The sequence below is a fragment of the Haemorhous mexicanus genome, chromosome 27, assembly GCF_027477595.1.
Source record: "Haemorhous mexicanus isolate bHaeMex1 chromosome 27, bHaeMex1.pri, whole genome shotgun sequence".
Classification (NCBI taxonomy): Eukaryota; Metazoa; Chordata; class Aves; order Passeriformes; family Fringillidae; genus Haemorhous; species Haemorhous mexicanus.
The window spans coordinates 6,590,655-6,617,282 of record NC_082367.1 but is presented as its reverse complement, the minus strand read 5'-3'; the positions used below and the strand labels follow the sequence as shown (position 1 = coordinate 6,617,282).

General features: G+C 53.4%; 1 protein-coding gene and 1 long non-coding RNA gene across 2 annotated transcripts; one reads left to right on the top strand and one right to left on the bottom strand.

Annotated features, from left to right (window-relative positions):
• Window positions 1–1,511: 1,511 nt before the first annotated feature.
• On the bottom strand, window positions 1,512–23,029 carry WDTC1 (WD and tetratricopeptide repeats 1). Its single transcript, XM_059868376.1, has 16 exons — window positions 22,873–23,029; window positions 17,572–17,710; window positions 15,138–15,221; window positions 14,088–14,134; window positions 12,848–12,959; window positions 12,241–12,428; window positions 11,672–11,854; window positions 11,307–11,401; window positions 10,090–10,205; window positions 8,980–9,055; window positions 8,300–8,396; window positions 6,835–7,008; window positions 3,338–3,573; window positions 2,797–2,965; window positions 2,215–2,407; window positions 1,512–2,091 (listed from the first exon to the last, which is right to left on the bottom strand). Exons 2-16 carry the CDS (start codon window positions 17,677–17,679, stop codon window positions 1,894–1,896), a joined length of 2,076 nt encoding a protein of 691 aa, XP_059724359.1. The 5' UTR covers window positions 17,680–17,710; window positions 22,873–23,029; the 3' UTR covers window positions 1,512–1,893.
• LOC132338646 (uncharacterized) lies at window positions 22,614–24,665 on the top strand. The gene is made up of 3 exons (XR_009489498.1): window positions 22,614–22,757; window positions 23,852–24,048; window positions 24,148–24,665. It is a non-coding gene; the product is annotated as an uncharacterized LOC132338646 (long non-coding RNA).
• The last annotated feature ends 1,963 nt before the right edge of the window (window positions 24,666–26,628 follow it).

The window sequence follows — 26,628 nt, the reverse complement described above, 5'->3', positions numbered from 1 at the left end:
AAAAAAGAAGAGGATACGTCTAGTAGGAAGCCTTAAGCAAAAAAAGGAAAGGGCAGACCATGTCAGAAAGCCACCCAAGTGAGGAGAATTTTCTGCTGCCTCTGGGTTTGGAAGAGCAGCAAATGCTGGGGGTGCACCTGGCCACGCCCCCAGCCAGGTGAACTCAACAGTCACAGGTACTGCGTGAAAACTAACCAGCCTGCCCAGGGGCTGGGGGACAGCTGGCCCCGGTGAGCTCTGCTGGTCCTGCCCCCACGGCCGGGCCGAGCAGGGGAGCTGGTCCCTGAGGGGCTCCCGCGGCACTGGGAGCTCCGCCCCGGGCCGGAGCAGGAGTCTGTCTGTCTCTCTCTGCAGGAGCAGTGTCCTCGGAGAGATGCTGCCAGCTGCCCTCTCTGGCTCCTCAGCTCCAGGATTGTTCTGGAAGGCAGAGCCCTGGCTCAGGCAGCCCCACGCAGCTGCGCTCAGCAGTGCCTGGCAGCCAGAGGCAGCCAGGGGAGGAAAGGGAGGCCTCTCATCTTTCCACGGCAGCAACAGGAAGACCAGGGATTGCAGCACATGGAGGAACAGCACACACACATGCGCACACACTCCCAGACACACACCTCACACCCCTGGGACCAAGGCTAGCATGTTCAGACCTTCGGCAGGAAGAGACACGAGACAGCGCAGAGCGGTTCAGATCTCCAGGGGCTCTTTGGTCTTAGTTGATAGTCCTAGAAAAAACAACCTCCAGAGGTGGTTGCAGCACAGCTGTGTAAGATCTGTGGGGTATTTAGTGTTTGGCAACTGCAGGAGGGGAAAACAGGGCTGTGTGTTACAGGAGGGGGAAGGAATGGAAGTACAGTGCTGTGTTTCCAGGTGTGCTCCTGGCTGTGCAGCCAGCCAGGGCGTGGGGAGTGGGGAGAGGAAGGAGGGTTCCTGAGAGGACCGTGAATCCATCTGATGTTACACCAACAAAGAGGCAGGGAAGGCCCACCTTGGCCAAGACAGAGCAGCTGGCTGCACAAAAATGCTGCTTCTGACAACTCCAGACTGTAGCTGTATCATTCACACGGTGACAACAGCCTCAGCTCCTGCACAGGTGACATGGAGAGGAGAAACTGAACACAGCTACACACCCTGGGCAATGGAGAGGTGCTGTCACCTGCCCTTTTTCTCAGCAGCTTTAGCTACACAAGCCCTGGGCCTCTGATCCAGCCTGTGCCCATTGCTGTCACCTCCCTGCACGGGCTCGGGGGCCACAGGAGGGAGTCAGAACTGGGGAGCTCGTTCTGTCCTGTGGAGCTGCACACACCCAGTGCCTTCACTGATCCCTCAGCTACGACAGGGGCACAAGACAGGCAACCTCCAGTCCCCAATACAGCACAGCTACATCTGCTGACGTGTCTGAGATGGAAGCCAGAAGAAAGATGTTATGGGACAAAACAGGTGTTTCATGGCCAACAGCCATAAACCAGGGGCCTCTAGACAGGCTGGTAGCACAGTCAAGCTTTCAAAATCACTGCAGTAAATTCATTCCATAACCCCTGCCCTAGGTTTGTATTTTATTCAGGAATTTGACATCCCCCCTGCAATGCAGGCAACAGCCCCTGTACCAGATCATACAGCAGCTCTGGAAAAATAATCACCAGTTACACTGCTCACAGACAACTCAAGACCCCTGTTGGGACTAAATTCCACTAAAGGCAAACCCCGGACTGCACTGCCATGGAAGAGGAGGAGGAGGAGGAGGAGGAGGAGATGGTTTAGAGACGGCCGCTCCTGCCCCGGCCAGCTTGTCCTACCCTGTGCATAGTGCGAAACAGTGCAGTCATTCACCAGAGAAAGTTCAGGACCAAGGAAACTCGGTTCCCTTTCAGCCAAACATTTAGAGGAAGGAGAGGCAGTTCTGTTTTAGCTGGGCCGGCACTGGACCTGCCCCTCTGAGCTGTCTTCATCATCTGAGCCTCCAGCCCCACCGCTGGTCAGTCCTGTGATCCTGTAGCCCATGTTCAGCAACATCACCTCCAGCGGGTCCGCGTTCATCCGCCGCTGGTTGGCCTGGGAAGCACCTTCCATGTCCACCACCACACGCCCGTTGAGGGTCTCACTCTGCAAGACACAGGGGACAGCACTCAGGACCGAGGAGGGGCTGCTGCAATGGGAGATCCCAGTGGGAGAAGACAGCAGGAAAGATCACCCAACAGCAAGGGCAGCTCTGGCTGCAGCTCTTACCTCCGGCCTGGGGTTCCAGAGTCGCACGACCGGGTCGATGCCGCTGGTGGCCAGGAAGCAGTAGCTGGGATGAGGCTGCAGACAGTTCACAATGGACTCGTCCCCCTGCAGCACACGCACCAGGTTGGTGGTTTCCTTCTCCCAGATGAAGAAGGAGCCGTCGTCCGAGCCGCTGACGATGTACTGGGCGTTGCTAGGGCAGAGCAGCAGAGCCTGGGGTCACACTCGAGAGCCAGGCTCCAGCAGGCTGAGAATTTCACACAGCTTCAACCATCAGCAGGCTGACACCCCTCATGCTTGCACATCCAGATAAAGCTCCCCATGCTGGCTCCCTGCATCCCCAGGAGCCCTGTTTTCAATCCCAAATGGATTTCTGAACGGCTAGCCCAACCAGGTCCTCTGTGGATCTGCTCCTCATCAGCTGCTCATGCAGCAGCGTGGGAGGAGGGCTCCTGTCAGCTCGTCCCAACCCTCCAAACCAGGGCCCGTGTCACTTCATGAACACGTGAGGCTTCCACGGAACAGATCATCCTGCTGCTGCTCACTCCTGCCCTGCACCCCTGCCACCATCTGCCAGCATACCTGCCAAAGAAATTGGCCTCTTTGATGTCTGTGGTGGTGTTGCAGTGGCCGCAGTACCGGAATTTGTAGTCGTAGCTGCGCTCCCTCAGCACCATCTCATCCTCAGAGATGGAGTCCTTGCGGCCCGTGGCTCGCAGCCGGATGGGGCCACCCCCCTTCTTGTCTTCAGCTGCAAGGACAAGGCATTTCCCTCAGCACCACTGCGGGAGTTCTTAGCAAAACACACCCCAGGAGAGCCCAGCAGCCTTAGAGAAGAGTTAAGGAGGATTCCAGCAGGAAGCAGGGCTCAGAGCATGAGCTTCCTTCCTTCCAGATTATCTCCTGGCTACATCAGACTCCTTTTATCACACTCTCACTCAAGAGCAAGCCAGGACCAGGCACAAGGAAAGAACAGGCTCAGGCCAGTTTTTGTGCACAGCAACAATCAATCTCTCTCAGAAGTTGGAGCTTTACTTCAGAGGGGCAGTTTAAGGAGGAAAGTCCTTGTGTGCTCATTAGATTTCAGTGTAACCTTGGAGAAGCCCAGGAGCAGCACACTCACCGTTATCACTCTTGGAGAAGAGGGCAGCATTGATGTCCCTGTCGAGGGCATCGCAGGCACTGCTGTGTGCTTGTTCTGGAAACTTCCCTTTAAAGTCATCCAGACACTCCAGTGCTTCTGCCACGTACTTGAGCTCAAAGAGACAGCGGGCCAGGCGGAAATGGGCCTTCAGGTGGCAAGGGTTTAGGGATATGGCCTTCAAGCAGTCCCTCAGAGCATCGTAATGGTCCCCATCCCTGAGGAAGGCAGAGCAGTGGATTAGCCAGCCCAGGCAGCAACAGCAAACATTTTCCACTGCTGTTTCCCAGCCCTCATTTCACTCCACGGCTTGTTGTTTCCAGCTCTCTACACAATCCCACACCCCAGGAGCTCACTAACAGCATTTGCTGTGACTCGGGGGCACCACCTGACCCAGCCCAGCCTCCCCAAGGGCTCGGCAGACGCCCACAGGCAGCTCTGGGATGTGACCACACCAGGCTGCCCCGCCAGCCCTGACCTGCCATTTTAAATGCGAGAGAGCAGAGCTCCCTGCTGCAGCACATTTCGGGAAGTCCTTTGAAGATGGAGGATGCAGCAGCCCTCTGGCCAGGCAGCAGAGCCCTCCCGTGCCAGGCGGGCTCCCTGTCACAGCTCAATCGTGCCCCTGTGTGGACACACGGCACAGCTCGGCCGAGCCCCGGCCGGCAGCTGCAGCACCTCCCTACAAAGGGACACACGCCTCAAGCAGGAGCCTTCCCTCACCTTTACAGGAAAAATCGGTGAGTTCTAGAGTGAGCGTTGGGGCAGATGGACTCTTCTGGCTTTTCCTGTCCTGTTTACAGCCTGAGCTCAGGGCTGGGCAGTGGGGCTGTCTGCCTGTGCTCTGGGAGCACGAGGGACTTGTTGAGCCCCGTGTGGTGCCCAGCTCCTGCTGGCAGGGCAGACACACCTGGGCTATCAGCACTGAGCCTCAACTGCTCACACATCACAAGCTGCCTGAACTGAGTGCCAAGGCTCCATTTGATGGTTAATAATAGTAATAATCATGATGATAATGTTTCATATCTCTAACCTACATGCCCCACTGTGACTGCTCCATCCCTGGCAGGGCCCAAGGCCAGGCTGGACAGTGCTTGGAGCAGTCTGGGATAGTGGAAGGGAATGCCCACGGCAGGGAATGGAATGAGATGGGCTTTAAGGCCCCTTCCAACCCAAACCATTCCAGGATTCTGTGCACTGCACCTACCAAGGTCCAAAACACTCCCCAGGAGAGGATGAATTCACAGAGCAACAATTTCAGATCACCTGAAATCTCTGTCAGGGAACCACAGGAAGGCTCAGGTTGGAAGGGACCGCTGGAGGTGATGCAGGACACCTTCCCTGTTCAGGATTGTGTCCAGTTTTTGAATATCTCCAGTAAAGGAGACTCCACACCCTCTGTGGGCAGCCCATCCCAGAGCTCTGTCACCCTCACAGTAAAGCTCCTCCTCATGCACAGGTGGAACAGGGCAGAGGTGCCCCAGTGTCTGGCCTTTTAAGGTCAGCTCCAAATCTTGCAGGAGCATGTTTTGCAAACCAAAAACATCCACCCTGCAGCTCCCTCCTGTCCAGGTGGGCACAGCACAGCCCTGCCCATGAGATCTGCAGCAGGAACATGGCTCTGCAGGGCTGCCTTTGCAGCACTGCCAGGGTTAACTCGGGACACTATGGCAGCAACAGGCCATTTTTACTCAGAGAAAGAGGGAATGCAAGCTGCCTGTTAGGATGACAGACAGGTGTCACACACTTGCACACCTGACTGGGCTTTTAAACTGCTTTGCCACCCTCAAACATCCTTCAAGCTCAACTACCAGCACTGGCAGCACAACAGACGGGTGTGAAAATGGACATGGTGGGATGTAAAGCAGGCTCTGCCTTCTCCCTTTGTTACAGGATTGACTCAGCTTGTGCAAAACTAGAAATCAGCTCAGTACTGCTGAAAGCAATCCAGAGGGGGATGCAGTTGGCTTTTAGGAGCAAAATTTCAAAGGACAGCCTTAGAAGTGCTGGAAAATATGAGCAGCATCTTAAGGGAGATGAACAAGGGGAGGTTAGGAAATTACAGACCTTCCTTTTTTCTTGCTCTGTTATTCAGAGAATGAGGCCAAAGCAGAACCTGCAGGGTTCTGAGGATGGCCTGTACCTGTTCCTGCTCCAGACATCAAGAACACCTCAGAGATACGTGGTGGTTCAGCCTGGGTCACTGTCTGCCTCTCCCCCTGCTCAGTGACATCCCAGCCACCTTCCCCACACTCCACAAACTGTTCCTAGCAGAAAAGTGCCTCTTTTCTGCACCTGGAAGGTATCACCTCAGTGCTATTTCAATCCTACCCCCTGCATGCCACAGAAACCCACTCTGTGTGTTTTCCACATCTTCCTGCTACCCAAAACTGTGGCAAAGCAGTAGCTGACACACTGAAAGGTTCAGATGTGCCAACACCCTTCGGGAAAAACGATTCCTATAAGAAAAATGTCATTCATGAGATCAGCACTCAGCTTCTGTGCTCCATCCCTTAATCCCAACCTATTGTTCTTCTCCTTCTGAACACTGAGGTCTTTTTGAGGCAGCTCCCAAATCTCTGCTATTGCAAAACAGCCAGTAGGCCAGTTACCAACAGTCACAACAACTGCTGGCTGCTCTTTATCTTGGCAAGAAGAGAGGAGAATTCATACTGGGGATTTCAGCAGGGAGAGGAGAAGGATATCCTCACAAAGCAAATGGAGATGAAGGACCACAGCTATTTTAAATATGTTAATGGCAAGTCATGGTACTCAGTCTTACTCTGCTCAAGGGGACAGGCACTAAAATAACTCAGCTGTATCTTGCAGATGCAGCTCTGGCCACTGGTCAGAGCAGACATTACCTACTGCAGAGGCTGACAGGGTGTTTTGCAACCAGCAGGGCAGAATCCTCTCCAGACTGCGGGGATCTGCCACCTCCCCAGACCCCTGCCAGAGGTTTGTTTCCAGTCAGAGGAGTGTGGGTTAACTGGGGTAACACAGGAACCACCAGGTCTGAGTGTCTGCAGTGTGAGGTACTTGGATAAAGCAGCAGCAAAGCCACCCCAGCAGCCCTAAAACAACCTCCTGTCATGGGATGTTACAAAGCACAGTCACCATTACGTCATGTGTTGACAGCAGATTTAAGAGCCCTTCTTTAATGCAAATCAGAGCCACCCAAAGAAACACAGACACCCCTGGAGACATCCAGAATGCTGTGAATCAGATGTGGATTTTGGGTTTCTTTTTCAACAGGAAAGGATCAGGATTCCACACAGCACATCAGGAGGTGACACAATGGGCTGCTTCCCAGCTGTGCCTCCCCAGAATTTGTCCAGCACAGCCTGCTGGGCCACCCCTTTGTGCCAGAGGTGCCCAGCTGTGTTTCAGTCTGATGAGCCCAATCCCCCCTGCCAGAGGGACACCAGGCTCTTGACCCAGGTGCCCTGGGAGTCCCCTGCAGTGGCACTGCCCCTTACCACTTGCGCTTCATGTAGGCAGCAGCTCTGTTCCCATAGAGCATGGCATTGTTGGGGGCCTTCTGCACAGCCTTGCTGTACAGCTGGATGGCCTGTGTCCACAGCTGGCAGGCAAAGGCCTCGTTGGCTTGCTGCTTGATCCTCTCCAGGTACGGGGGCAACTCCACCTGGGGGCTGCAGGGGAAGAAGGGAGCAGCACAGGTAAGTTGTACATCCTTCACTCCACATCACAGTCTGCAGTGCTTGGTTCCAGCTTAGCTAATGGTTGCTAGACTTCCTAATAAAAGATTCAGGAAAAGGCAGAAGGCACTCTGGACCTGAAGAACTGGAGTTTCAGAGGAAAGTTTGGTTTTGACCACAGAATCCCAGAATAGTCTGGGCTGGAAGAGAATTTCAAGCCCATCCAGTTCCACCCCCTGCTATGGGCAGGGACACCTTACACTAGCCCAGGGTGCTCCAAGCCCTGTCCAGCGTGGCCTTGGGCACTGCCAGGGCAGCCAGAGCTTCTCTGGGCACCCTGTGCCAGGGCCCCCCACCCTCTGGCAGTCTCACTACATCAGTGTGACCATCATTTGACTGTTTCCAATTTTTCTTCATCTACAGAGACATACTCCAAATTGAGTAGTGGGTATTTTAAGCATCAGACTTCACCAATAGCTCTTTGTTTCGACTGCATAAACAACGTTTCCAGTGCTCTTTTAGCAATGCACAGGCAGAAGCATCTGAGCTCACCATGCTCCACAACCCAAAATTCCAGCCCTGTTCCTGCTGCCGCGGTGGAGGGGCCATCTAGAGGAGAGGAGCTGAAACAGTCCCCAAAGTGACTCTGGAGGAACCCAGACTACCCATATATGGTATTAAATAAGTGTCTTGACTTTGAACCAAGTCTCACCAGCTGGAAGAAAAACAGCCACCAAGATGTGCTGCTGCTCCTTCAGCCCAAATGCATTTTGTTTTAAAGAAAGAAATCAGCAGGAGCAATAGAAGAGGCTCCATCCAGTCCTAGCTCCCATGCTAGGAATGGCAGTAGTGTCCCAGTGTTGTCACAGAGCAATTCTGGCTGCTTCACTTCAGTTTGCAGCAGGCAAGTGCCCAAAAAATGGCAGAGGTAAGCAAGGTTCCTTCACCTGCCAGCCTCTGGCACTATCAACACACAGATCCTGCAGGCCAGGAAGCAACCATCACTCAGGACACTTTGCTTCCAGGCCTGAAAAATCACTTCTTAGTTTTGTCCACCTTAATTCATCATAAGAGGAAAAATCCTCCCAGGATGCTCTTGCCTGGTCTGACTCCTGTTGACAGCCCAGGCACGAGAGGCCAACACAGCCCCAGGGACAGAGGCCACCTGGCAATCCAGGAACAGGGCAAGGGGGCTGCAGGTCCCACCTTTGTGGCAGCACCTCACCCTGTGAGAGGCCAAGGACAAAGCCACAGAACCCCCCAGGAGGGGCAGCTGTGCCCTCACCTCACGTGTGCCCTCCCCTCGGCCAGGCGGAAGCCGTTGCTGTGGAGGTGGATCCCATTGGACACTCCATTGGTTGAGGTTTTGCCATTCTGCACTTCTGAGGGTTAGAAAAAGATACACACAACCATGCTAAGAATCAGTGTAGATTATACAAACTCAGGGTTTATTTTACAGCAGGGCCAACCCAACACAACAGCCCCATCCAGAGCAGAAACAAAACTTCCATGATTCTACCTGCTCCAGCCACCTGGATTAGATTTGTCCTCTTTATTTACAAATCTTTGCAGTGTCCTTTGCAATACAATTCTAGATCAGAAAACCAGACACACACAGAACTAAGTGCTAAGGGAATTACCTTAGACTGATTTCAGGCCATGGTTAGAGTATCATGGAATCCTGGAATGGTCTGGGAGGATTCCAGGACCTCAACCACTGAACAGTTTGCTTAATCCTTGAGCACAGCTTTAGGCACTCTCATTCACCCCCCTCTCCACAGGTCACTTCTGCCCCCTGTTTTGTCCCACTGCAGAAGGATTTTGGCACCAGGGCATGAACTGCACTGCAGAAGCAGCCCAGCAGCCCACACCCTGCTTCACTCTCCTCCTGCACCCTGGAAAAGAACCCTGCAGCACAGAACTCCCCTCTGCTGCTCGCTCCCTTTGTGACAGCATCACACTTACCCCCTGAAGTGTGGCACTTCTTTGGGAGGAGAAAAGTGTATGGTCGCTGTTTGTATGTCAGATCAAACAAATAGACCTGAGGAAAGGAAAAAAGAGCATGAGACAAGTCGGCAAAACAGAGATGCTCAAGTCAGAAATAAAAGAGGGCTCAGTAAATACACAGTTCCATGCTTGTGTTTGCTAATTCCAATTTTCTCACTGGGAATCTTTTTTATAGAGGGACACACAAGGGATGGCAGCAGTAACTGGGGTGTGTCCCAGTCCAGCCCAGTTCAGAGAGAACAACACTGAGAAACAGGAACCTGGTCTCACTCCACACCTGCAGAGTTTAAAAGATGACCTGACCACTGACCAACCTGCTCAGAAAGCTTCATATTTCAATTAAGCAACTAAGATATTTCAATTAACACCATGATAATGAAGAAACCAAACACCTATTGACATAAAAGAGGCGGAGGAAAAGTCTCTCTAAGATGAAACCAGTATTTCCCAAGAAACTGCCAGGGCAGCTCTGTGAAATCCTAATTTACAGCTGTACTGGGACAGGCCAGACCCACAGCTCACCCTCTCCTAAAGGGAGCGAGTGCACGTGTGAGAAAGAGCTGGAGAGGACAAGCACAGTGCAACCTGCCCACGAGCAAAGGTCCTGTTTAATCCACGCTGATTAATGCTGTCAGGAGGATTTTCTCATTCCATTGATAGGCTTTACAAAGGATCCATGAATAACACCCAGAGCTTAAAATTAAAGCAATCAATATTCCAGGTGAAGGCCTTTGCTTCTCCAAGTTCCTCACTCACTACATTCTATTACAGAAGCAGTTTGATGTTTCAAGAATGAGTTATGAAATCCTTTCTAGGTCAACAAAGGTCAGTTCCAGAACTGGTTTTGTTTATTTTCTTTCCCCTCTTCCGGAGAGTGAAATGTGAATTGGAAAACCACAACAGAACGTGGTTTAACTTTGATCAGTGACAGTGTAACAAATATATCCCTAATCCCAAGCATTTAGCCTGAATTAATCAGAAAGCAGTTTAAAATCCATCACATCACCTACTTTCAGCAGCACACAACAATGTCCAGTGACCCAGCGTGAAGCTTTCCTGCCCCCTTACCTGCTCCCCTCCCATGTTGACCAGGAGCTCGGTGCCGTCGGGGCTGAAGGTGACGTACGTGGCCACCAGGACCCTCAGCCGGTTGTTGTAGTCTGGGAGCTTCACTGGGAGGTGCCCTGGGGAGAGGACAAGTCCAGAATTATTGGCTTAACTCTCAACTGTTGTCTCTGTCCTAGCCCAGCTGCTCCCTTTTACAAGGGCAAAGCCATGGAGCACAAGCACCTACGGGATTTTCCATCTCCCACTGCTTACGGGATCCTTCCATGCACAGGTGCCTTTTCACAGGTTCTGGGTGTTGATGCCCCATCTCTGCAAGTGTCCAAGGCCTGCCTGGATGGGGCTTCGAGCAACCTGGTCTAGTGGAAGGTGTCCCTGGCCACGGCACAGGGTGGAACAAGGTGTGCTTTAAGGTCCCTTCCAACCCAGACCATGCTGTGATTGCATTATTCCAATTCTGCACAGCCACCCCACGTGAAGACAAGAATCATAACTGCCTTGTTAACAATGAGCCTCCAGAACCCAGCAAATCTCAGTTTTGGGGATTCACCAGGATTTGGCTTTTGTGATTTGTGACCATCTGCAAATACCTCCATCCTCAACTCCCTAATTAGGTTTCCTTAATAAAGCCCTCAGCACAAGGAAACCAAAGCTCCTAAATATTCAGCTCACACACAGGTTCTGTTCTTCAGACAGCAGATGTGTTGCATGACCAATTCAGGAGACCTGAGGAATCCTCTAGTGGGAATCATCAGGAGCAGGACTGTCAGAACTGGTCTGCTGAACTGCTGGTTTGAGATATTGTAAAAGAAAAACCAAAAGACCCAAACATTTTGGGGTAAAAGATAGTAAATAATGAGCACTGGAGAAAAATGTCATCTAGATTGCTCAGATACTGCATCACTTATTCTTTATCTGCAGGATGAAGACAAGTCACTTCTGTGCCAAAAAGGTTTTGAACTGGGACCAGTTCCAGGTTAGCCTATAGAGCCCAGGTTATACCCAATCCTTCACTTTCCAGCAGGAGTGACAAAACACATTGATGCTGGACAAAAAGCAGCAAGGCTAGTCCACCACCCCAGTGAAATAACCTGCAATTCCATGGAACATCCCATGGAAGAGAGGCCCTGGGCAGGGGTTTGTGTGTGATGGGCTCACTCTGTGTCTGCAGCAGGGAAGTCCCCAGGTGCCCCCAGTGCCACCCAGAGCAGGGCCCGTACCTGCCACGTAGTACTGAGCCGCCCCGTCCGGGAGGGGCTTCTGCCGGTCACAGAACGTGTGCACGCCAGCCGAGGGACTCTGCTTCATGCTTTTCCTACAGAGAGAGGAACAGCCTCGTGATAACCACAGCAGGCAGCTGCTGGAAGCCTCATCTACACTGGCTTTTCTTGCCCACCCACGAGGACACAGCTGCCCAGCCTCATACCACCCCAGTGCCCTCAGCCAAAGACTTTGGGTGACAGAAAAAACGGAGTGAAACTTCCCAGAAAGAGGTGAGTGCTGGATCCCTGCAAGTCCCTCTTCCCACCAGAGCCCCGAGCAGATCCCAGCCCCAGGAGTCTGCCTGAGAGCCAGGTGCTGTTACCTGTGGTTGTGGATCATGCGGATGTCGTAGAGCCGCACAAAGGGCCCGCTGGCCCCCACGGCCAGGTAATTGTTGTCCTGGGGGTTCACTGTCAGGCACTTGGCCTCCACCAGCTGCCCACAGTACTCAGTCAGGTCTATCAGGACCTCGGAACGTTTGCTGTTCTCCCGCAGGTCGTACTGCCTGCAAAGGGGTGCAGTGAGGCAGACATATCACGGGGCAACAGAAGCAGCAGAACAGACTCGTACAAGGTCCTGAGCTGGGACAGCACTCACTAGGCCTCAGTACCAGGATAATCATTAAAAGCAGATCTACAATGTGCACAGATTTATTCAAGTTCCAAATTAAACTCCCAAGTCATGACCTGCTCCTTTCCTGGCCTCCCTTTCCAGCAGTGAGCAAACTGGAGGAGCTGAGGAGAGTATTTATGACTCTACAAGATAAATCTTTCCAGTTTTAGGCAAGGGAGATGAGCTTAAGCTGTGTAGTACAGAGACAGCCCCTCTTCAGGTCTGTGCATAGCACACATTGTGATGGTTCCCAAAACCAAACCAACTGGAATTCTGTACCTGATTAAGCCATCTTCTGCTGCACTCCAGAAGGTGTTTGGCCACATGGGAGCCGTGGCAATCCGCTTCACTCTGTTGGTGTGATCTCCAAACATGTGCACGGTCTCCTTGACAGTCAGGTCATGGACGTGCACCTTGGAATCTGCAGCTCCCGTGATGAGGATCCGATCCCCCGAGTGCGGCAAGAACTGCGGCGGAGGGATTGGACACTGAGCCTGGAGCAGCACTGGGGCTGCTCACAGGGACACCCTGGCAGTCACAGAGCAGGAATTCCGCTCCAGGAATGTGGGCTAACCCATGTTATTCCCTTTTACACAGGTCAGCATGCACACTCAAGAATCATCAGCTACAGCAGGACACACAAGAGTGTCTTCATCACACATCCCAGTTTGCTACAAGCATTTCCTTCCAATTCACTGAGAGAATAAGCCTGAGATCTGCATAAACTAAGTGCAACATTCCATTTAATCCTTTTACCCATAATTAGAAATATTAAATTTTTTGGGGGGGGGAAACTGTTTGCAGGAAATGTTTCCTAGCAAGGATTTATCCTTTTACTGCTCAGGTTGCTGTTTCTGCTAGCTGCTCGCTCCTTCTAAGCACATACCTTGACAGAAAAGATGTTTGCAGTGTGTCCTGTGTGCATAGAAAGGAGTTTCTTGTGGTGCAGAGGATCCCACACAATGGTGTGCTGGTCATCAGAACCAGAGGCCAACAAGCTAAAAGGAACAGGAGACAAATGTGCACCATGAATTCTTCTGCTCCACATCGTGCCGGGTCTGTGGAGCTGTTTGACCACAGACATCCATTAAGTTAATTCAGCCCTAACCAGTCCATTTCCTCTCCTCCCTCAGCTCTCTGTTCTTGCTGCTCACCGTGCACCCCTCCCTTCAGCCAGGTCTAGGAGCTAAAGCAGACAAAAAGCAATTCCACAGAAAGCACAGCTGACTGAAGGATCTCACCCGCATCACGATGGGAAAACAGGAGTGTTTGGTCAACAGCAAAATGCAGGGCTCCACCTTCCCCACTGCCCTGGCTGTGTTAACTGCTCCACAGCGGCTCTGAAGCCCAGCCAAGGCATTCATTCCCAGCCCCCCGAGGTGCCCAGGCAGTCCCAGGGCTAGGGGGGTGAACCACAAACTGCTTTTAAAGTCATTGCAAGGTGCTCTTGGCCTTGTCCAACCATCTGCATCTGGACCAAATGAATCTGACATCTGCAACTCTCAGCTCTTTTAAACTTAGCCATTCTCTTTCAAGCACATGAAATTTTCACTGGTAAATAATTCTGAAGAGTATCAGAGGGCAGACTTTGGACATTGTAAGAGGCATGTGCAGAAATACCCACTCTTCCTCCCATCCACTCATTTCTCACACAGAAACTCTTCATTCCACTTGGTTACTGGAAGTTGCTCTTTAGTGTCCCTCTAAAATTGCAGAGGGGTGAATTCTCTACCTCCTTCCCTTGGATATCTGTCCCCCAGCAGCAGCTTTAACAGCATGGTGAAGGGGGTGGGGAAATGTCACCACCAGCTGGGCAGATCCTAAAGATCCATTATAATCTGCAATACCACTTAAGAGAAGAGAAGCAGCCTTCAATCTCCACTTCTTACTCTGACCATTTCCCTTCTGAACTCACTAAAGGAGCATTTCTAATAATATCCAGATATATTTAACAAAATAAAGCTTCTTTTGAAGTGTGAGCTCTACTACAGCTCAAAATTTGAGCTTGAGCTCCACTGTACTAGAAATGGGAAGCAGCTGCTTATGATAACATGACCTACATCCTACTCTTGGGAAAACCTGGGGTTATGGCTTTGCTGATTCCCCAAATGAAGCCACATACTTACTCTCCTTTTTCATTCCATTCCAGACAGTTGACACACCCAGAGTGACCCTGAGGGAAGGAGGCAAGGGAAGATGGCATTAGTCAAACTTCAGATGTATCAAACAGAGCTGTCCTAAGTCAAGGACACAGTGAGCTCCTCAGAAATAACTTCTTCCAATAAAAGCAGGGGTTTTTTATTCCAACCCTGCAAAGAACTCCACACACTTAGTAGATAAGCACCTCCAGAAAAGACAGACATGGTAGAGCAGTCGGGGTAGAAAAGGCAAAATGAAACAAATAGAAAAAGGTAGTGTTGAATAAAATGGCAGTTTAGTCTCAGGGGCTACAGCTGAAATCCTGCTGTACACACAGAAAGGTGACTTTGCTTCCAAAGCCCTTGGCTAGGCTGACAAATTACATGTACAGGCACTCTGGGAACACAGGGAAAATGCACTTTTGATAGCTCTGTTAGAAGCACCTTGCTGCTGGGTGACTACATCATCCATCTTCATCCACATTAACCAACGACTGCACCAGGAAGTGAGGGAGTGTTGAGCTGCATTTGATGTGGGAGATGTGACTGAAAAGGGGGACAAAATAATCCTTTTCTCCCCCAAACCAAGATAACTGATGTGTTAGAGGTTGGCTCAGTGAGGTGGAGCAGGGTGTTGATAGTGCCAAGGTTGTGGGCTTGACCCCCAGATGGGGCTGTTCACTTAAGACTTCAGTGATCCCTGTGGGTCCCTTCCAACTCAGAATATTCTGTATAATCTTAACATCTCTCCTATGGTATGTCAGAGAGCACTACAACCTGTTCCTTAGGGATCCCATTAGAGCTGAGCACGCTGAACAGCTGACAATTGTCTTCTTAGGCACCAGTGCTGAGATGAGGTGGTGCCCACCCTGTTAAAGGTTCTCCTCTCGGTGCACCAGGCAGTGCTCTCACTGAGCCCCTGGCTCTAATGCAGTTTGGGAGACCAAGAAATCAGCAGTGACCTGATAGAGCAGGGCAGCTCATGCACTCCTGCAGCAAGGGGCAGCCCAAGGAGCTGGTTTCCCTCTGCACACTCACCTGCAGCTCAGCCTCCAGCCCCAGGCGGCGGATGAAGGGGTCGGTGACGTGGTAGTGGCGCTCGAAGCCCAGCGCTCCCCTCTCCTGCAGGAGCAAAAGGCACCACCCTGAGCACGGCAAACCAACACTCCTTCTGCCCTTCCAGAGAACATTCTTCAAGGTTAAAAATCCCACCAGGTATTGGGGGGTCCACAGGTCCTGTACTGTAGTAGGGAGTCACAGAATCCCAGAATGGTTTGGGTGGGAAGGGACCTCAAAGCCCACCCAGTGCCACCCTGCCATGGCAGGGACACCTCCCACTGTCCCAGGCTGCTCCAAGCCCTGTCCAGCCTTGGACACTTCCAGGGATCCAGGGCCAGCCACAGCTGCTCTGAGCACCCTGTGCCAGGGCCTCAGCACCCTCAAAGAAAATAATTTCTTCTCAGTATCCCATCTAACCCTGTGCTCCTTCAGCTCAAGGCCATTCCCCCTTGTCCCATCACTACACATCCTTGTGACAACTCCCTCTCCAGCCCTGCCATCCTCTGAACATCTCCAGGTGGGCAAATCCTAATCTTTGCCCCTGAACTAGTTTAAAATGCTGTGTAACTCAGTGCCAGGCTCCAGCTGAGGAGCCAAAACCAGCTCTGGGAGACCCACACTGAGGCACAGTGAGCTGACCCTGCCTGGGGCCTGAACCAGAAGATATGGAAGAACCTGGGAATGCCTGCTACGATCCCTTGGCAAGGATTTCAGCAGGACCTCCGCCCTGAGCACAGCAGTAGCAGAGCAGAGCTGCCCAGGAGAACTGTGCCATTGCAGAGCCTGTCCCAAGGCAGCAGCAGCACGGGGTGAGGAGCTGGGGAGTGGAGCTGGCCAGCTGCCTTCAGGGATGGGTTATTCCTCAGGCAGGGAGCAGAGCTGCAGTGCACAGGCTGTTCCAGAGGGATGGGAACAGCTGCCACAGAACTGCGTCAGTACAAATGAAGGTGAAGGAAAGCAGGACAGTTGTTTCCCCTGTGATCTCACAGGGCTCACAGATGCATCAGCAGATGGCTCTGATGAAAGAAGGCCAACTGCAGAGGCAGGAATGAAGGAGAGAGAATGCCAGTCAGATTTTGGATGGAGCATCTAAATGGAGATTCTTCTCTAGGACTTGACCCAGCTGTGGTCTCACTCCATGCCACACTTGTCAGCTTAATCCTTTGTCACCAGCATTTAGAGATGGGAACACCAAAGTCAAAATCACCCTGGTGGTGCCCAAAACCCCACCCTGGTGGTGCTCGGAGCACATCAGCAGTCCCAGAGCACCCACAGAAGTGCTGAATTCCCTTCCCAGCCCAGTGCTCAGTCATGAACTCCACACACCAAAAGCTATTTGAAGACAGAATGGAGACAGACATAAAAGGATTGGAGGCAAAACAAACCAGGCTTTTTGTAGGAGCTTCCATGACAGACTTCAAACCCCTTGATGTACTTTTGTGGAGAGCACTCCTGCAGCACTGCACAGCCCATGCAAGGTGCTGCAAGCATAATTCTGTGCTGCTGCAGCCTCAGTGGCTTTGTGAGGGCTGTGGGGCAGGATACTGCTTTTCCTACAAGGAACTGCCTGACTTAGCAATCTTCCCAAGGTCACACGTCAAAGTCTGACAGAGCAGACAGTCTGAGACAGTCCCAGGCTAGGGCTCAAACCACAGAACCAGCCCTTCCTTGTTAGGGCAGCAAAACAATCTTTGCACATGGATTGAATTACAAGCTTATAACAGAGTTTGGTACCAAACTGCAAAGTGAGCACTCGAGCTCCCAGTTCCTTATTCTGGCCACTCACAGATCCCTTTCCTGAATGCTGATTATCAGCAAAGCTGCAAATGATTTCAGGCCTCTGAGTCCCAGCAATAATTGCCTATTGTGTCTGCTGCAGCCAGTCCTTTCACGTTGATATTCCACCAAAGCAGCCATCAGATGACTGATCCCACCACTGCACAAGTTTTTTTTTTCCCCTACACAAAGGAAGCAACACAGCACTCTCTAAAGAAAAGAGACAGAGAGGCTGTGACAGAGATCATTAGCTTTACTACAGTCAGAAATACCTCTGATGGCAAGATCACACGGGGAGAACACAGAAAGCAGAGAGGGAAGCTGGCTAAGGGCCTTTGTGGTGCCCAAACACAAGCAGCTCTATTTCTTTCTTCAACTCAGAGGGAACAGAGCTGCTGATGGCAAACCAGCCCAGGGAGAGGAACTGTGCTCCTGTCATGCCAGACTTCATCCCAGCTCTCCATTAAGGACAGTGACAGGTCCTGTGTGTTTGTTCTCCTAAGCTCCTTACAGGGCTTATCAATATGTAAGCAACAGAGATCTGGTTCCCAAGCAAAGGCAACACCAGGAGTTTCCCCACTCCAGCACTGACTCCCCTCTCTCCAGCCAGCACCACTGCACACGGGCTCACACCTACCTTGATCTGCCTGTGGATGATGTCTCTGGTGATGTTGGCTTTTGCCATCTTCTTGCCGTGGGGCAGACGAAGAGAAGCTGTGGGAAGAGCTGCTGTGCATCCAAGCATGCCAGGATCCACGCTGAGGGTGTTCAGTTACCTGCAGGACAGCAGGGGACACAGCAGGGACACGGCGGGGACACCACACGTTAGGCCACTCACACACTGCCAAGCTCCCAGAAGCAGAGGTGGCTAACAGCTGGAACGTTTGGAATAAAGGCTCCTGAAGAAACTCAGGGAAGGAACAAAGGAAGAATGAATGTCTGACTCAAGGCCGTTCCCAGTTTGTGGAGAAATTCAGGATGAGCAGAATTCCAGGACTGTATCAGCCTGGAAAATCCATGTTTCTATGCCAGCAGAAGCCCCAGAGCAGTTTCCTGTCCCAGGCTTCCCTCCCACCATTCCATGACCACTCATGTCCAAACGTCATGTTTCCCAAACTCTACAACCAACAAAGGTTATACTGTAAATAAACACAGCAGTGATGCTTTTGACCACATCTTCTCTCTCATTTACTACATTGGATTATCAGCAAAACACCCCTAAAATATCCAAAAGGGCATAAACATTCCTTGGAAATCACAACGTGAGGTCACAAGTGAACACCTAATTACCTCAGCAAGAGAAAAGAGGTGACCAGTTAAAACTGAATTTCCAGGAGAAATTAAGAGTTTTGCACACTCTTAATGGAGTTTAATGTATTAACCTAAATAATTGAAACCCCATGGAATTGGCTACTTCTGCTAGAAAAATATTCAAATTGCAGAGTGCTGGTCCCACCCCGGAGCTGGACAGGCTGCCTAGCAAAGACCAGTCAGTCCCTGAGAAATGCTGCAATTCTCCCAGTTTCCATCCCACAGCCTGGCCCATTTAGACATTTCTACAGTTCTCTTTAAAATAACAAAAAGAATTAAAATGAAATTTCAAACACCCCTTTTGTCCTATGTAACCTTCTAGTTTAAAAACATTTCCAAGCAGAACAAGCCAAAATTTTCTTCTTCTAAATGAGGAAATGCTGATTCATTGAAACAAGAGCATTTCACAGAAACACTGCAACAAACAGGAGTCCTGGCAACCCTCATCTGATCCTCTGCTGCCCAGGAGGGCTTCCACTGGCCCTCCTGTCCCACCCTGCCATGGGCAGGGACACCTCCCACGCTCCCAGGGTGCTCCAAGCCCCGTCCAACCTGGCCCTGGACACTCCCAGGGATGGGGCAGCCACAACACCACCTTCCCTCAGGCATGGCTCCCAAGGACAGGAAGGGGAGGAGGCAGCAGCACCTGGGCACAAGGGCAGGTGGATCTGCTGACTCTGCAGCTCCTGAGAGGTTTCTGAGCTGCTTCCCCAAACTTCAGGAGAGAGACTGAGGAGCAGGAGCGTGTCCAGGGAGGAGAACACAGCTGGAGCCCCAGGAGGGGCTGAGGGAGCTGGGAAGGGGCTCAGCCTGGAGAAAAGGGGGATCAGGGGGGCCCTTGTGGCTCTGCACAGCTCCTGCCAGGAGGGGACAGCCAGGGGGATCAGGCTCTGCTCCAGGGAACAGGGACAGGAGGAGAGGGAACGGCTTCTAGCAGTTCCCAAGTCCATCCTCAAAAGCCAGAGGGACAACATGCCAGCACAAGTCAGTGCCTTTTACTCTTCTCAGACCTTCCCTACAACATTCCCAGGCTCTGTCCACAGTCTCCTCTCTCCAAGCACCATCCAGCTTCCTCCTCTTCTTCCCTGCCAGGCAGATTTCTTGTCTTCCTCTTTGAGAGCAATTGGATTTGGCTCTCAGGACCCCACTATGCCAGTGCCAGGCAGGCTGTCACCTCCCCACTGACAAACAGCCCACTGCTCTTCTGGGAGTATTTCTGTCACATTTCCCACCTCTAGTTATGGCTAATTTCTAATCAGCTCCTTTCTCTTCCAACAGCACCAAACAACCTCAAGGACACATGTGGGAAAATCATGTGCACAGAAAGATCCAGATCTCCCATACCCAGCCATAAATAACCCACACCAGGAGGCCAATTTAGAGCTAAACAAGTCACTGCAAAACCATTAATACCCCATACCCCCTCTGTATAAACAGAAAGAAGGAACAGCCAAACCCCCCAAAACCACCACTCCTTAACAGACTGTTAAAAACTCTGCTTTTCAACAGAGACTCCTCTGTGCAGCATTTTCTACCTTATGGGACATCTTAACTTTACTTCTTAAAAAATACAGGCGAGGAAAATCACCCAAGAAATCAGACCCTGGGTAACAGGCTTGGATAAAACCCAGTCCAACAGGAACGCAGGAACCTAAGGTGTCTCTCTTTCCAGGAAAGTGCTTGTTTTGGCAACTGGATGCTGTAAAAGGCTCAAAAGGTCTCCCAGATCTTGTGCCTTTGCTTGGCCAAGAAGGCTCCAAGAGCCTTTCCTCCTTTCCTTTTGTTATTTTTTGTTGCTCGACGGGTATTCCCAACTACAAAGGCTCTGGCAACATTTAAATTATCATGGAATCACAGACAAAGGATTAAGAAGCCCAAATTCTCATTCCAGATCACATTTTGAGCATTAGCCACAACTGATCGCAGTCCCAGACTCCCAGTCCCCATGGATATGAGAGCGACCTCATTCAAATATTAAATAAATAAATAATAGATAAATAAAATAAATATTAAGTGTTCTTAACACTCAAGACTATTGACCCTACCACTGCACAGGCAGATCCAGCCCCCAGTTTCAAACTGACCCTGGAATAAAACAAAATCTCCCCAGATTTTTAGATCTCCTGTGAAGTATATGTAATAAAAATCAGACGAAAATCAACTGTGCCTCCCAGTTTCTTAGACACAAAGGCTTCCAAGCATGAAGCCCCTCCAAAGAGTCTGCCTTTGTCACCACCAAAGGAATTGGAAATTCCTTGGAAACTTCCACCATGGAAATTGGTAAAGAATGTTCCTCTTTAGGCAAAACCACCGTGCAAATTCTGCTCTAACCCATTCTTGCAGCTTCTGGCTTTTAACTAACCCAGCACAACCAGCCCCTGGTGGAACGAGGGATTCAGTCCCAGAGTGAGGGACAATTTAGGACAAATCTGCACTGCTGCTACCAGGGCTGACTCCACAGGCAGCTTCCCTTTGGCTCCAGCTGGGATAACCCCAGCCCTCCCTCTGTGCTCCAGGCCAGGCTGGACAGGCCCTGGAACAACCCGGGCTGTGGAGGTGCTCCTGCCCTGCAACACAACCATCCTTGAGGGCCCTTCCAAGCACCCATCCCATGACCCCGTCACCTCTCCGGGGTTATTTCTTGGATGGCACCAGGACACATTTCTCTATCACCCTTCAAGGACAACTTTCCCTCATCCCTCACTGCTCCAAACCTGCCTGGAACACCCCGACAGGACTAAAAACCTGGGATGCAGGGTCAGCCTCTGCTCACACTGCTCCCTGGAGCACACAGAGGACCAGCCCACCTGCAGCTCCTGCACTTTCCCCTGGCCTCTGCCACACAGACCTGCAGGGCACAAACGGGGCTTTCGCAAGGCTCAAACCCACAGTCAAAAATTAACAAGGCACAGATTTCCATGGGCTCCAAACCAGCAGGCTCTGTTTACACTGACAGCCACTGAAAAGCCCCTTAAGCTCCTGGGAAAGTACACTTCCAAAGGGTACTCCGGGGCATGGAGAGGAACACTCACTCCGAGCCTGGAAACAAAGCCTCCACACTGATAACACAAATAATGCCATCAATTTAACATCCAACACTCCCAACACAGCCTGGATTTGGGGGATTGCTCCTCGGCTGGAGGGTGTTTCCCTCTCGTGGAACCACCTGAGCAACACCCACAGCAACACAGTGATGGGCTCTGCACAGGGGGGCAGAGCCCCAGCCTTGGCACCAGCACCCTTTGGGAAAGCTCCACCTGCCCCAAGGAGCTCCACAGAGCAGCAGGACTCCTGAAATCAGCACTTTTAAACAAGCAATCCCGTTCCAAACTGCTTGGATGTGCCCAAGTGTCTCAGGCTCCAAACTCAAGGTCACTGGAAAAAAGCAGCACTCTGCACACCACAAGCCTCTGGATACACAGCTCATCCCAAGGGAAGATTCCTAAGGCCCTTCCCTTCAGCACCTACAAATTATTTCACCCCTCCAAACACCACCCAGAACCTGCCCTGGTTAGCAGCAAACACCTTGTTAAAAGAAGGTTTTTCTCCAGCTGAAGGAGCTGTCAGGAGCAGCAGTGGCTCCCCAGGACAGATGGCTGGAGCAGGGAGCCAGGAGAGGAGGTGAGATGGGAGCCCTGGCAGAGGCAGCACAGGGGAACTCTGACACGCTCAGGCCACACGGTGCTCGCAGCTCAGCCCTCCCACTGCAATCCTGCCTCCCCCTGACCCCAGCTGACACACCCACGGGAAAAGGGAAGATAACAGAGAAGCCCTCAGCCCGCACAGGCAACACCCCAGCACCAAATCCCACATGGGCCAGCAGCTCCAGGAGGAGTTTAACTGGCACAGGAGGAGAGGCTGATCCCCTCCCCGAGGAAAGGGGCTGCAGCACACCCAGCAGGACAGGGAACGTGTCTGGAAGGCTTTAGCAGGGGACAGTGAGCAGAGGAGGGAGCAGGGCAGGGTCACACCCAGGAAAGGGGGCAGGAATGCGAGGACAGGGCAGTGCCAGGGGTGGGAGGGGGAAAGGAAGCCAGAAAGCAGCAGCTGTACCTGGCAGGGGTGGCGCCAGCAGATGATGCAGGGCTGGGGGAGAGGGCTTGGGGAAAATGGGGGCGAGGGGCTGGGGTGCGAGGATGGATAAAGGAGAGACCCCTAAAGGCAGTCAGACTCCTGGTAAAGAGAAGGGGGTGACACCTCGGGGGAACAAGAGGACACCGGACAGAGCCTGGGGTGGGGAGAAGTGTCAGGAAAGGGAGGTGAGGGGGCAGCTGAGAGGGAAGGGGGATGCAGCTGTCAGGGAAGGGTTGGGGCCTGCAGGGCAGGCAGATGACAGGGAAGAGGGTACAGGGCCACAGCTGACAGGAAAGGAAGTGCGGCTGACAGGGAAGGGGGACGAGGTGTGCTTGACGGGGGAGCGAACGGGGCACCGCGGGCAGAGCTGCCAGGGAACGGGGCACCGGGCCGGCTGACCGACAAGGGGCCCGGCAGATGCAGCTGCGAGCGAAGCGGGTACGGCGTGCAGCTGCCAGGGAAGGGGGCACGGGGGGCGGCGGGCACGGAAGGGATCGGGGTGGGGGGCTCTGTCAGGGCGGCGGGGCCCGTCCGGCCCGCGGGGGCCCGTTACCTGTCAGGCCTCCCGGGCGCGAGCGCAGCGGGCACTGGAGGCTGCGAGGCTCCATCCATGCGGGGCAGAGCGGGACGCAGCGCAGGGGCCGCGGCGGGGCCCCGGCCGTGCCCCCCGCCCCCGGCCCTCGGTACCCCCGCCAGCTGTCCGGGGCTGCGCTGCGCCCCCCGCCGCCGCGCGCTGCGCATGCGCCACGCCAACTGCGCAACCGCCCCCCCCGGGCGCCGCCGCGCCCCGCCCCGCGCAAAAGGCGTAAATCCCGTTCGTGAATTCCGCCCCTTCCTGCCTGCCGCCGCGCCGGAACTGACGGCTCACGGAGCCAATGGAAAGGGAAGAAACTGACCAGGAGAGATCCGCCAATCGGCGTCGAGAGGGCGGGAGCGTGGAGGCGCGAAGGGGCTGCTGGGAGATGTAGTTAGGGCGGGAGCGATGGCCGCCTCAGCTTCTCTGGGCACCCTGTGCCCGCCCACCCTCCCAGGGAAGGATTCCTTCCCAAAATCCAATCTAAACTTACACTCCACCAGCTTAAGGCCATTCTTGTCCTCACCCAGTCCTGCCAGCCTTTGCTCCGGGCAGAGGGGCTGAGCCCCCTGGTGCTGGGGGCCCCCCCGGACCATCCGTGCCCCCCTGAGCCGGCACAGCCCCTGCAGGACAACCACCTCAGCCCAGTCCAGCGGCACCGAGCCCCCGCTTTTTTATCAACCTCTGTATAAAATAGAGAGCAAAGAGCCAGGGGGTGGCAGTGTTTGCAAAATCCTTCCCTTCGCCTTGTCCGCCCTGGGGACACCGAGGACAAGCGAGCCCAGTCCCAATCCTCTTAATGAGCCCTCCCAAAAAGGGGAGGTGGGTGAAAGACATCAAAACTTACCCGTTCACCTCCCTATAATTTATTTCCACAATTAAACACTCCTGAAGCCCGCTAATAAAGTGCAATGAATAGTTCAAATTTTCATTTGGAACTTAATTCCCTGGCTCCCAGATAATCCCAGCTGCACGGCAGAAGAAAATTCCTACTTGGTTATCCCAAAAGAAGGAGGAAAAGCCCCTTAAATCAGAGACAACAGGCCTGAGGACTCCTCCTTGCACCTCCAGCCTCGTAAATGACAGCGGCAATGATTTGTCTCCACCTTGCAAGTCATTAACCTGTTCAGCTGTTGTCAAAGTCCTTTACGGAAGGTAATTGTTAACTGCTGCCTCTGCATCCGTCCAGTTTCTAATTAAACAAATAATAATCGGGATCCATCCTCACAAAAGGGTTTTATCTTCTTTTCTCAGATGCCATCTCCATGGGGACCCAAAGCTCCAGGCAGAAATCAGGCAGGCTTCAGATGCCCTTGACATGGAAGTTTTCCTCGCTGGTGGAGAGAAAACTGGGGCATGGGAGCTGGATTTTCTCTCGAGCTGGTGACAGGAATGCCAGGGCTGGAGCCAAGGAGGACTCGCTGGTGCTGACTGTCAGACCTGGAGTTTCCTCCTGCGGTCTGAAAGCTGGGAATGCAAACAAGGTGTGCTCCTGCAGGAGAGCCACACCTCGGAGAGGATCCTCGTGGAACAGGGCTGTGGCTGCTCCAAGGAAAGGTGCAGGAGGCCAGGAATAAATCTGCCTGAGAGCTTGCCCTTTTCACAGTGATGAAATTGAAGTCATACAAAAGGCATTTTTAATTATTATTAATTTTTAAAGGCATTTCAATAAATACCTGTCTCCTTTTCTATCTTCAACCTACACTACACAGGAAAAAAAAAAAAGGAAATTCAGTGTAAAACCCCACAACCTGCAAATAAAGTTCAGTTTTACACCCTGTGCCGTAGTTAGCATGCCCCAGGGTGCAAATGCAGTTTCACAGACACGGACCTTTCCCTGTAAGTGCTTTGTCCTGCAGACACCTGGAGCTGGACTAGGATTTGTTTGCAGGTTAAAACCCTCAGGCCAGAGCAGGGAAATTTCCTCTTGGCCAAGAACCTGCACCACCCCAAATCCTCTGCAGGTGAGCAGGCTGACAGGCCCTTGTCCAGCCCAGAGCAGCAGGAGCCCACTGCCAGAGCCACGAGGCCTTCCTCGGGTGCTGCATGCCCTGCCAACACCCAGCATCCCCTCCCAGCTCCGGCTGATCCCGGCGCCAGCAGGGAGCAAAATCTGACCCAGGGGTTTCACAGGAGCGTTTCTGGCTGTTCTGTCCCTGTTCCAGGAGCTGCTTCTGGAAGCCAAGCAGCCCCCGTGGTTTTGCCCACAGTCCTGCCTCAACCCAAACATCACCAGCTCCAGCTTCTCACCCAGATATGACTAAGCCCTTCAGAACGAGAAATGCTCAGGGTTTCTTGCTTAATTGCTAAAACAGATTAATTTGAGTACCCAGCACACAGCCAAACGGAAAAGAGGAATTGACACACCTAGCGGGTTCCTGCTGGGGCTGATGATCTGCTTTAACTGATGGGTCACATCTGGGGATGATTTTCCACCCCGTAGCTGTCACAGGCTCCCCTCCTGCCCTCCACATTCCCTGCAGCCTTCTGACCACTAGCGCTTTGGGAGGCCTAAATCCAGAATGTAGCTGATGCAAACCAGCCAACGTCACCTTCAAAGCTGAAGGCTTAGCTGCCACATGTCATGGAAAGGGCCCATGCCTGCCCCACACGCAGCTCTCCCAAGAATTAGGGGCTGCATCTTTACCCAAAGGCCCCTTGGCACCTAAGGTTTGGGCGGCACAGCAGGTAAAAACCCGTTTGGGCTGCTCTGGTCCCACACATGTGACAGTCAGGATGATGGAGGAGAGCCAAGAAATCCGGGTGGCTGAGCCGGGCCGCAGTGCCCAGCGACCTCCCCGGGCTGCTCCGGAGGTTTCCCTGGAGCCTTATCAGATTTCCCGGTGACTCAGAGCGAGCGGTCAGCGGGAGAAGGGCACGGCCACAGCGGCGAGCAGAGCCGGGCTCACAGCCCCAGCGGCCAGCAGGACCCCCTGTCCCCCCAGCAGCCCGGCACACCGAGGACAGGCAGAGCAGGCTGTGCCTCTGCAGGGAGCGGGCACAGGAGGCAGCTCGGCCCCGCTCTGCCCAGGAGAGCGCAGGGAGCCGTGCCCGTGCCCCGGGCCGGTCCCGCAGGGCGGCTGGGCACCCTGTCCCTGCCAGCCCCGGGGCACAGCGCAGAGCCCGCGGTGCTCCCCGACAGCAGCCGACACTGCTCGCAGATCCGCTGTCCTCCTGTGCTCTGGGGCCTCGGATTCCCGCACAGCTCCGCTCCCTGCGCAGCCCCTCCTGCGCTTCCCCCCGAGCCCGCCCTGCAGAGCATCCTCCGCCGAGGCACCCTCTGCCCCACAGCCCCTTCCCCTGCACCCACCTTCCGCCCTTCCCGCGCTCTCCCCTTCCCCGCCTCTCCCATCAGCACCCCCAGCTCCCGTTCTCCCCTTTCCTCCCCCGGTCCGCTCCCCGAGCTCCCCTCGCACTGCCCCGCTGTGCTCCCGGCCCCGGCCCCATCCCATCCCCATCCCCATCCCATCCCATCCCATCCTATCCCCTCCCCTCCCCTCCCCTCCCCTCCCCTCCCATCCCATCCCCATCCCATCCCATCCCTATCCCATCCCTATCCCATCCCTATCCCATCCCACCCCATCCCATCCCATCCCTCCCATCCCCATCCCCTCCCTCTCCGTCTCCCCCGCTCCCCGCCCCGCTCCCGCCTCCCGCCGCCGGCGCCGCCCCGCCGGTCCCTCCCGCCGCCGCCTCCCGCCCGCTCTGTGGGCCGAGCCCGGCGCCGCGGCCGCC